We start from the raw sequence: 12,196 nt of genomic DNA, 5'->3' as shown, positions 1-12,196 counted from the left end.
TCCATTTACCATTTACCAAACAAACACACACATACATAGGGCAGCTGTCGAAAATGAATGAGTCCATATGGTGCTTTTTATTTGCGAAGACAGCCAAAAAGACTGCAGTCACTAAACTATACTGAGTGTGGGCCAACAAGCTCAACAGCAAAAACCACCTTTTGTTGTAGGCAGCATACTGTGGCCAAGTGTGTAAAAACAGTCAAGCCAACTGTGTGCGGGTTTGTGGGTGCGAATGCTTGGCAGCAGCCAAAGCCAAGACACAGATGGGAGGAACGGGGTCTCCAGGTCACCAAGCTCAGAACAGATTACGCCAATGTTATTCCTGCTTGGTAGCCTGGCAGGAGGCCACAGGCATAGCCGGCTGGGTTTGAACTACTTAACTGCTGGCCAGAGAAAGAGGCTGCAGGGGAGCAGCACTGAAGCACAACAGCTGAAATCTGCAGCTATGTTGCTCATTTCTTCCAATGTGTTACCCATGAGTCTACAATGAAATGTGGGGAAAACCTCCTCAAAAACAGCTTCATACTGAAAGTCACTCTTATAGTATGAAGCTCTTACATTACTGACAGGTTCTTTTACGTCAATTTGGGCAATTTCTCAACCTCTATAGCTGCCCTCGCCAGTGGGGATCACCAGGGATCCATCCTGGGTCTAATTTTTTTTTCCCCATACCAGCATCCTCTTACACATGACTTGATTGCTAAAACCAAATAACACAGGTGATTCAAAGATACTTAAAGACTGTCTTCATGATCAGAAATTGGTTGGCCAGTACCTTTCTCCAGCTTAAAAAGACAAGTAATGGCTTGCAAGACTAATGCATCCAAATTTTCAAAAACCTTGCAAGTGGGCTGAGTATGTTTAACACTGCCAAACATCTTGGTGTCATTTTTGATTCTGATTACAGCTTTGAGAAGCAAATCAGTTCAATGGTTGGTTCTAGTTTACTCAGTTCTCCACAAATAGCAGTCTGAACGTGGCCAAAGTTATATGGTTACACAAGCTTAATACTGACTAAAAATGAGCTCCACATGCAGTAAGCTAATTCCTAATTCATACAGATAATGTATAAATGATTTAATCTAATGACCTTGCATGATTTTAAAAACAACCACTGAATGAAACTGAAACAAGCATGAACATACAATGCTATGGACTATTGAAGAGGACGGTGTGTAATATTCCATATTTGATATACTTTATTCCATGATCAGTAGCATTCCTGTAGTACGTACCCATGCCCAGACGGTGCGATGAAATACAGGCAGCACTGCACTCTGTTGTCCGGCATCTGCCGTCTGTTGACCCGGGACTCTGCGTTGAGGTAATCCTCAAACTTACTGTCAATGTAATCGATGACCGGCTGCCAGCTGAGAACCAAACATTATTCACACCAACGTCAGGCACAGTAATACAATTTCAGTGACAATTTCATTACAGTAACTTATATTAACCAATGACAGATGGCTGAGCTCACCAGTTACTGTTGTCAACTGCATCACCGAAGCCGGGAGTGTCAACGATGGTGAGGAGAAGCTGTACACCTCCTTCCTTTACCAGAACCTTCGATTGTTCCACCTGCAATGAAGAATGTCAACATAAATCAGTCAAGGAATTTGCTAATAATTATATAATTGTATAATTATGTGTTTTACAGAAGTGCAAGCCAGATGGTCAATTACTGTTTATTTACTTGTTTACCATAATTTAATTCTTTTAGAATAGTCAATTCTCCATTTATGCTTAAACCCCATTTATCTCCATACTACTTGGTTGAGGTTCTGTGTGCGAGCAAGAGGTATTGATTTGTGATTACTGCTGAATCACCCATTTGCATGCTGGTTGGTCTTATACAAAGACTGTTCACTTGTAAGGGGCACCAGTATGTTAGTCATTTGTTTGTCATGGCTCTCACCAGTGACACTAGTGAAAAAGTATGGGCTCAAATAAGAATCAATATGCTGTGAGTTTGTGAAATAATGTGGAGGAGCCTATGATTATGCATCACCATTCAACTTTGTGTAGAGAGGATTTGTAGAAAAATCTAAGAACGTCTAAATTGTCTAAATATCTAGATTTTTGTCAATGGTGAGGTTACACAAGACATCAAGAAAAACAAAGCTTTTGTGAACAAAACTGCTCTATTGAGTACAGTTTCAAAGAAGAAAACTGCGTGTGGTACTCAAAGTTTTCATCTTTGACATTGAAGTTGCACATGCACACACATTAAAGTTACATTGATGAATGTCTCACAGAGTGTGGGGCACTGAAGTTGCAGCGTGGAAATACTTTCTCAGGAAGACAATGTTTACTTTGACGTAAAAACTACTCAACACATATTTTGAAGGGACTGAAGGCAAGAGCTGTGCATTGGCAAGAATGTATCAACACAACACATATTCGAATAAAGGAGTTACAATTCAATATTGCAATGTACTGCAATACTGTAAGAGAGGCGATAATTTGCCATTTTTAAAATCAAATGGTCATAAAAACACTGTATGCATGAGATGTGAGTTTTAAAAGGTCCCTTATTAATGCAATCAGAACAGAACAGAGGGCCTGCACTACTTTTTGGGGGCGGTCTTTGCCGTGTGTGTTAAAGTCAAATAGTTGACGATAGTCGGGAGTTTAAACACAACACAAAATGAACCACTGCCACAAAATATTTGTGCAAATATCTGCAAACTAAATTACTGGTATTAATTAAAACTTAATACAGTGTTTTCGAGATTTGATACAGTACAGATACAGATACCAGAAAAAGGTAGTGTTGCAATATTCAAGTGTATGAATATTTCTTTACAGCCCTACTCATGAAATATCAAATGCTGTTTCCTAAGGAAACATGTCCATTGACCTCAGCTGGCTTACTTCTTTACTTACTAAATGTACTTACAAATACACTGAGTGCAGTCCAGAACTAAAAAAGCTCTGCAAAGCAATTAACCACAGTGAGCCAAAACTATTTTTCAAGCACTAAGCATGCAATCTTAAGATCTGTGTGGCGGACCGGACAGATGAAGAACGTGGTGAACAAAGCTGCCTCTGAACAAATCACAGCGGCCAGAAGGGCTGGGCTTTGATCAGCGTGGGGTCAGGGCACAACTCGTGATCAGCAGATGAACTTTGATTTAATCAGAAGATCCAAACCAGACCTCGTCTGCCACTCTCTCATATCTCAGAGGTTTCACAGACGGTGAGGGAGTGATGAGAAACTCTCACTGAGGTTGTGCCAGGCCCACACAGCAGTTGGCAGACAAACATTGACATTACAACACTCCCTAAAATTCATGCCATGCATAACCTTTGATTTCAGTCCAAGTCTGGACATACATTTTTTCTTGAAGCAGTGTTTGTGTAGTAGGGTTGTAGAATACAGCTAGTTTCCTTGAGGGGAGTATTTGAGTTTAACCTCAGCTTAACTGAGTTGATACCTTACACTTAAGTAGCACCACAGAACTCTCAATTTAACACATGTGGGTTACACAGCTAAACCTGGTTCTAACAGCACAACAAACCTCATCAAATAAAGACAAGTGAGTCAAAGAGCAAGTTATACAAAAGCAGCTTGGTGCACTTTTGGTTTGGGTGTAGTTGTGGCAATGTGGATAAAGGAATTCAGGAATTGCCCCTTGGGGATAAATAAAGTTTTTTGAATTGAATTGTAAAAACTGAGCATCTGAGTGATTCAGAGGAACAAAAGTACTAACTCAGTAGCGCACCAGGCTCAATTCTCTGCAGCAGTGTTTCAACTTGGTCTGGAGCTCCAGCAAACACAACTGGCAGTGATTGGGTGTGTGATATCGTGTCCTTGTTGTTGCATTAGCAAAGCAACTCTTGCAGGTTAGCACGCCAACTGTGCAGAGGGCAGTGGGATCTGATGAATTAGTAAGTTAGTAGTAGTTTTTACTCTCCTAAATGATAGGTGAAAGGTAGAAGCTTCATTTTCTAGTGTGCTGGAGCTGGTATTGTTATTAATAAGTGTGTCGCAATATACAGACATTTCCAATAATTGTGATATTTAAAAATGAAATATTGATACTGTGTTAATAATACATATTTGACAATATTGTATAAATAATTCAGCGCCTCTTAAATCTTGTTTTTTTCTTTCTGTTCCCCCTTTGTGGTTCACACTACAACATAGTAGGTGGTAATGCACCTTAATGCTGGTTGCCAGGGTTACAGTTTAGTGAAATTTGCCAAAAGAAGTTACAGTTTTCTATATTGATAATATCTGTATTGAGTATTCTTTCAGCCACTGTGACAGCAAAGCTATTAATTACTTTTCCTACTTTTGCTTTTCTTGCCATGACCTGTCAAAATGTCTGTAGTGAAAAAGACCTATTTTGGTCTGATATCACTGAGCGAAACCTCTTCTTCCTCCACCTCCATTCTTTCTACCCCTGGCTGGCTGCAGGTTTGCTATCCTTTAGCGTTTGTTCCAACTGTTGTCCATCACAATCTATCATGCAGACTGTTCCAGCATAACATTCCCCAGCAAAGCTTTTATAGCAGACCCTTACCCCTGTGACCCCTACCCACCACTTACCGGCATCTGTCATATACTGGAATCTATCTGTCTTTAAACTGACCTCTGACCTCCAGAGATGCTACTGGGAAGATGTGCTGACCAGACTGACGCTAGTGAATGCCGATCATACAGGGAGTGCAAGTTCAACTGACAAACAAAAACAATGAAGACCTTCTATTCAAGATTAAATATTCATTCTTTTATATACAAACTAGTGTGAAATGTAAGGTGGGTGGACCATACTGGGAAAAGAAGATACTGTCAGAAGAATCTGCTGTTTTTTTAAAATACCTTGAAACCATGTGACTGTGAAAGAATGATAATTATGATACTAGAAATGTCTATGCAGAATAAAAAAAGTGTGTGAAACACGGTCAGAGATGATGCACACACACAAGACACTTTAAGTTTAAAGTGTAGGACTGCTGAGTGGCCAATGCTGAAGAATGCTGCAGTGTCTCTCTTCATCTACTGCATAACAGGATGAGTCAGTCAACCACAGACATGCCTATTAACCAGACAGACTGCCCACAGACAGTGAGCTCATGGGAAAAGGAGCAACAACACTAGGCTGCACCATGTTGTATAAGTGCAGTAATGTAAGACGTCAGTACAACTGCCACAGTGTTTGACTGGATTACAGGACTGCAGGCTTATTTACTTGTAATATACTGTGAATGCATAGTTGCAAAACAACACATGATAGAGTCAGGGTGCACTTGTGAATATCTGCTCTGTTTCTCATTCACTTCAGCCGCAGCCCAAATTCAACAATGTGTTTCCTGTTTCAATGTGATCTCCAACCGTCAGACTTAACCTTTATTAAACGTATATCTGCCAGTTCCAACAGTTGACCAATATAAACTAATGCACTGTTTGGAAATGCAAGTCATTATTCTAGCCATGTGCCCTCACCTTGTTTAGCACAATATAACACTACCAGACTACAAACTGCACCACCGATCTCAGACTGTTACAGTTTGTAATCGCTCTGCTCAGTATTTATTGCATCCTGTGAATACTGTGACATTGCATCCGGTTTCGAGGCTGACTGACTGCAGAGCAGTTTCACTGCCAGCTATACAATCAGTCACCACAGCTTAACAATAGATAACGACTGAACCTAAACTGGTCATGATGGCGGTTCCTGTGCAACCGTGGGCTTAAATCAGCAATATATGTAATCATAGATTAAAAAAAAATATTTACAATTATGTTGGGTTACTAAAAAAAAAAAAAAAAAAAAGACATAAAAATAGTATACAGTTATGATAATACTAAATGAATTCAATGAATAAAAGTGCATTGACATATTTAAAGTAAACTGTGGCTGGCACACTTAAAGCTGCAATAAGTAACTTTTATAAATATAACTTTCTGTCGATTAATCAGAGGTGAGGAAGATAGCTGGATTTGTTGAGTCTCATTTCCGTAGGGCATCAAATACAGACACTTATGGACCTTTGGGATGGAGACTCAACAAAGTCTCGCTATCTTTCAAGCTTCCAACCCAAACCAGTTGTTTTCTAATCTTTTCTCACCTCTGATTGATTGGTTTTTGATTTCAGGCCCGGGGGGATTCTTTTTGTAAATCCTCATTTAGGCCTGGTTGATTCTTACAAATGTCATTAGGAGCACTAGGAGGAGCCAGAGGAACCTGATCGTTTCACAGATTATCTGTTTTATGTACTACTGTCAGGATATAGTGAAAGTTTGTCAGGTCATGAAATTTTGTATCTTTATATCAATATAGTACAATTCTTTTTGATCAAGGAATAAGAAATGCACCAGACAGCTACAGGAAATGAGGGCAGACAGAGGGAGAATTACCTATTAATGGTTAGCACCTAAACCCCAAGGATAATAAGACAAAATCTAATGAAAACAAGAAATTTCATCTGTTGATTAAGACTAAGAAGCTCCAGAAGAGGCTAGTTAGTAAACATAAAGTTACTATTTGTGGAGAACAGAGTCTAGTGAATTAAATCCCTCACAAAACAATGTATGTTGATGCCAAACCTATACAGTCTCATATTGTCAAACCATATTGTACATTGGCCAGAAATATTACAGTAAAACTAATATTATTACTGTGATAACTGTTACTGTTACTAGTGCTTCAACAGAAGTAAATTCCACAATTTGCCCAAGATATGATGTCAGTTAATTTTGATTTTGGTAAGACACCCATTTAACCGGTAACTAACGTAAATACAAGAGGCGCAGTTGAGGCCCTGTGTCTTCACTGCACTAGTCTTCTCAGCAAGGTTGTCTGACGTGGGCCAAACAGAGAGGTTCTAAGTGAGTGAGTTAGTTGTGATGTAGGTTTTGTTTTGAGAGCAGTCCAGCAGTCGGTGGTCAGAGCTAGCCTGACTTTTAGCTTATCCTTGTTGTTTTGAAAAGGGTTTTCATTGTGTTTAAGTTAGTTACAGAAGCATAATGTACTTGGGGTCAAGGTACCAAACTAACTTTAGTTTTGAATCCCTCACTCCCTACCACACTGGTTGGCAGCATACAGGACTGGCACGTACCACCCACCGGTGTAGCATCGACGCAATCTTTGGCTGCGAGCCATCCTCAGACATGGCAGCCGGGTGCTTGTTTTCAATATGGTACAGCATAGTAGCTAATAGCTAGTACTACCACTAGACTGAAGAGTAACATCACACAATTTACATTAGACCAGGAGACGGGGCACACACCACTGCTAGCTAGTAATAACATTCTTGGTGGTTAATCAATTACAGGCTAACGGTTGACATCCCTTGTTGGAAATACACTGTAGAATTTAAATTTTTTTTACATGTTTGTACATTACTCGTGTGTTCAACGTGTCGGTTTTCTAAAAGATTCACTGATTAAATCAGTGAGCAACACAAACTGGAGTCTTCACTAATAGTGAGGCTACCATTAGTGGCAAAAACTATTGATCTAGATGAAATGGCACTTTCTCTCAAACACTGTTTGCTAAGAAGAAGAGCCGTACGCTTCATATGATTCTGACATCATCAGGTTATCTTGTTATTTTAATCTCTCCACTGAAGCTGGAGCAAGTGAGGCATGTCAGTGCATTGGCAGGACAAGACTGAGCTCAGTGCATAAGGCAGTTTGCTGGCTAATCACCAAGTCCCTGTCCTTGTACACTCCGCAGCCTCACCGAGCCTTATTAACCGGGAACAACAGAGACATCTGCCCTGCCCTATCACCTCTAACAGTTAACACTCTGCCTGTCATCTTCCTCTTTTTCAAAAATGAATTGGATTTTATTACACACAGCATTCCTCGGGGTTTAATCACATTCTTCGGCATGACTTGGGGGGAAAAGTGGCCACAATTATTTGAAATGTAATGTAATTTTGTGGTTCCTGGAGAGAGAGAGAGAGAGAGAAAGAGAGAGAAAGAAGAACTCTCTGTTCTCCATATTTATTGTCTCGGCCCTTGCAAGGCTAAACAACAAGCAAGTTTAATTTTAAGCATATATTTCAGCTCTCAGTTTCTTCCTTTGGGACTGGAAACCTCGAGGAATCCTCAAACATTCAGCCTGGGTGCCCACAAAGCGCACACGCACACACACGCACGCACACACACACACAGTCTAAATCTCATTTAAACTTTTAATAAGAGCTGAGGAGGTGTAACTGGCAGGTAAACAAATTGGAAGCAGCAGTCAGGCGATGGCAGAGAGCCCCTCAGTGTGTTGCCAGGGATTAGAGGAGATTTAGAGCAAAGTAGTAGATCACAGGGAACAGGTGAAGGGAGGATCTTCACCATGCAGCTGATCTACTGTACACAGGTAGAGGACAGGAAAGAGAGGCCTGTTGGAGCTCCTTCACACAAACAGTATCACCTTTCACTCTTCAAAAGGAAGCTCAAGTCAAACTATGCAGCTGCACACTCTATTTGAGGAAAGTGCCAAACCCGTACCATCTGCAGCGTCACTGCAAACAGCATCAAAGGCAACGACTTGGGGCATAAACCACACGCCTCGCACTCAGTATCCCTGAATAGGTAGCAACTTCATTCTTGGCACAGGCACACCTGCAGCTTTAAAGTCTGATTGAACATGCAATTTATTCTACCTCTAGTGAGCTCATGAAAGCATTAACATTTGCTATTGGGCACAGATGCTTGGCAGGGAAAAATCTGATTTGTTAGGAATCAACTGAAGAACTGGGTAGTGAGTAGAGCTGGGTATAGTTTTAAATGATGCGTGTCGAAAGAATACTTTTAAGTGACTTAACACTAATTCCCCTTTCTTGAGTCACACACACAGTACCTTTAATATGCTATCTACTGATAATAATCCTATTATATAGTGTTTATTGAAACAGAATTTTTTGATAATTGATCATTTTCCAGCAATTCTGTCCTCTAGACCAGAGGTCCTCAACCTTTTCAAAGACCACCAAATTGATACACATCAGGCTGCGGACCCAAATTTGATAAGATGAACTCAGGGATCGTCGTATATATAAATATTTAGTTATTCCATAACTGTCTATAGTGTAGATTGGCAGATTAACACTGCAGGATTCTTCTTCTTTTTAACAAATCATTTTCCAGGAGTTTGTTCTTGACAATACAGGACAGCCCCGAAAGCTGTGGTTTCAAAGCCCAGTTCAAATCCAGCAGAATTTATATTATTTTATAGAAAATTAATCTTGTGTATATGTAATTGATCAATGCACGTACAATTCTCATCACTATGAATGTATTTATCATCCACAGCAACAAAAAAATTAAGTCAGTTCCACTTTGCTTCTGGTAAGCCACCTTTAAAGTGTCAGAGTTTATCCTACAGTCGAATTTCAAACAAAATACACAACTAGGTTTATGTAGGTGAGGGACTAAAATACAAACCTTTCCAGGACAACATAGATTATTTCCAGGATATTTGGTCATTTTAACCAATTTCAAGACAACTAGTCTCTAAATTTCCACCAACAGTGAAGAGTATAACCTAGGATTTTTTGCAGATGTATGACTGTGTCCTTAATCTGCTTCATCAGGACTGTGTGGGTGGGGTTTGATCAGATTTGATTGGCAGTGGACTGGCAACATAAGCACTCTCATGATGTTATGGTTCAAACATTGCTTGATCCTGATTGATGCGCCACCAAGTTTTCCAACTGACCTGTGCTGACTTCAAACTAGTGAGAAGAGCTCGGACATAACTGCTCAAAAAAAAAGTAAAGCATAAGAAAAACTAAAACTTAATGACAACCAACTTAGCTTGCAACTAACGCACTGATATTCTTCACCAACAATTTCAGCAAGCTTTCATGTGCTCGACCAGTGTGCATGCAATTAATAAGCTATTTTAAAGTCAAACAGAAAAGTGGTTGAGTTAACTGAGTTAAATACAGACCTTCACAGCCTAAAAAGTGAAGCAGCCAAGGAGAAGGTCCAACCCACTGCCTGACATCTGACCTGGATAAACTTGCTGGGTGACTGACATACTTAGCACTGTTCTATTGCAGCACACTGCTTTTGATGCTAGGTGTGGTCAGAGGAGCAACAGGCTTGAAACTAGTCTACAAGTAACTACAACCAAATCAATAGACAAAGTTAAACCTGGTACAGAATTCATCTCTAGCACCACATCGTGGTTTTCATGGATTCTTAACCAGCACATCACAAAGAGGTGACAAATCCTTCATAGGAGGTCTATAATGGATCCAGCATGGATCCAACTAGGGCCTGTGTGAAGGAATAGTCAGTCATTGGAGTGTCATCCGGTTGTCATATGATTAAGAGGAAGTTTCTTGTCTTGGAATGGGGAGTGGCAGTGTACTGTATACTGAGGCGCGTGCCTTGTTTTATCAGTACATCACCACAGGAAGTCGTCTGTTTGTTTGGAGTCTGTGCAGTACACACTTTAATGAGGTGATCTACTATCACTGAGACAGAGGAAACACAGCACCAGTCTGTTAAATTAAGGCAGCTGTAGCTCTGAGACCAATCGTGTATCTTTACATTAGGAACATTCAAAGTGATTTCCAATATGTTGATGGGGTCAGTAAAGGCCTCTTTTCAAACACCAGATACCTGTTAAGTAGAGTGCTCCTCCCGACCACTCAAAGCGCTTTTACACTACGTGCCACATTGACCCTTTCACTCACTGTGCACAGCATCGGGAGCAATTCGGGGTTCAGTATCTTGCTCAAGGACACACATGTGGCAGGAGGAGCCGGGGATCAAACCAACATATAATTTACCTCCTTCGTGAACTGTCTCAGGTTCATTACAGATAGGTGGTCAGTGTTCATGTGACAATCTGCCTGAGCTTGCTTTTGTGCCGCTTTTGGCTTTTCTCACCAAAGCACATTTTTTCGCTGCGGTCTCTAGCCAACTGACTACAGTTTACTACAGTTTTCCTCTAACTGTAACATCATCCTAGATCCTACATTGCAGACGATCTGAGTGAGCGGATGAAATACAATAAAAGTTTTCCAGCACAACATAGATTATTTCCAGGATATTTGGTTATTTCATTCTAACTGCACATTGGAAGGGGTTGGACACAAAATGAGTTCAAAAGTCAACAATCAATCAACATCATCTGAAACAGTAACACTAAACACATGGTTGACTGTTGTCTTCTGCATTGCCTGGAATGTGTCCACTCGTGCATGCATTTATATAATGAAAATCTTTGGATTATATTTTAAATTCATCCATGTAAACAACCATGAGAGATGCAAAAACAAAGACAGGCCCCTCTTTTGGCAATATTTTCCCTACTGTTTACACTGAATCCTTGTGGAGCAGACAGGAGTAAATATATTGTGTTTACAGAGATGTTCGTATCCAATCAAGCACAGCCAGTGGCCATCTCAGCTAGACTAAACTCTCTACTGTCACAGCTGGCACAGGCGGGCCTTTCCATTAAGATGTTAACATATGACACATGCACTTTACCTCCCTCATTCCAACTGTACGCACATACTATACACAGGCATCCCCTTTCAGCACCACAGCATACTGTTTGACATTAATCAACAGTAAACTGATGAAACTGAAGAAAAACTAAACCCACTCTTATACTTTCACCTCCTACTTACTGCTTTTTGATTCCCACAATGCACTCTGGCACAACTTCATTCATTCACACAGTATCAATCAATAAGGTAGCCTTCTTCACATCACTTCACATCACATCTATCTGCAGTTATTTACTCTCCAAAACTTTCATGTCCTCTCTTGTATATTCCATCTGTCTTCAACCTACATAAAAGAGCTTCTGTGGGTCTGTGCTGTCAGCCCTCCCTAGCATAGCTTTGCTGTAGCCATGGGCACCCACACAGCCAGACCCAGGCTGGTAGTTCTGGTCCAGCTTTATAATAATAAATCAAACTAAATCAAATCATATGACTGAATAGAGTCAAAATGTGTAATTTAGCCATCAAAGTATGAAATAATCCAATACGTAATACATTTAAATTCAGCTCATGATTATGAAATATCATTTCATCCTGCTTTTTTCCACCTGTTTTATTTAAGAGTGTTCTTATTCTACATGGTTCTTTTTATTTGACAGTCTTTCAATCACCATTTTAAAGTCTCTTTTCAACACAAAGTGTTTGTTTGTCAGTCTAGACAAAGAGGACAGAGCCAGTTATGTGATTGTCTGTTGCTTTGCTTTTGTTAATTTCA

The 12,196-nt window shown here is 40.1% G+C and overlaps 1 protein-coding gene across 2 annotated transcripts in view; it reads right to left on the bottom strand.

Annotated features, from left to right (window-relative positions):
• The window catches only part of sept7a (septin 7a), a 41,403-nt gene that overhangs the window by 13,824 nt on the left and 15,383 nt on the right, over positions 1 to 12,196 (bottom strand). For both annotated transcript variants that reach the window (XM_035681268.1, XM_035681269.1), the window contains exons 5-6: positions 1,481 to 1,581; positions 1,239 to 1,373 (exon numbers count right to left, since the gene is read on the bottom strand). In XM_035681268.1, coding sequence (XP_035537161.1) covers positions 1,239 to 1,373; positions 1,481 to 1,581 — 236 coding nt within the window. The remainder of the gene's footprint in view (positions 1 to 1,238; positions 1,374 to 1,480; positions 1,582 to 12,196) is intronic.

The sequence above is a fragment of the Morone saxatilis genome, unplaced genomic scaffold (assembly GCF_004916995.1).
Source record: "Morone saxatilis isolate NCDOM2014 unplaced genomic scaffold, NCSU_SB_2.0 Contig9, whole genome shotgun sequence".
In the NCBI taxonomy this organism is placed as follows: Eukaryota; Metazoa; Chordata; class Actinopteri; family Moronidae; genus Morone; species Morone saxatilis.
This window is presented reverse-complemented; position numbering and strand designations above follow the sequence as displayed.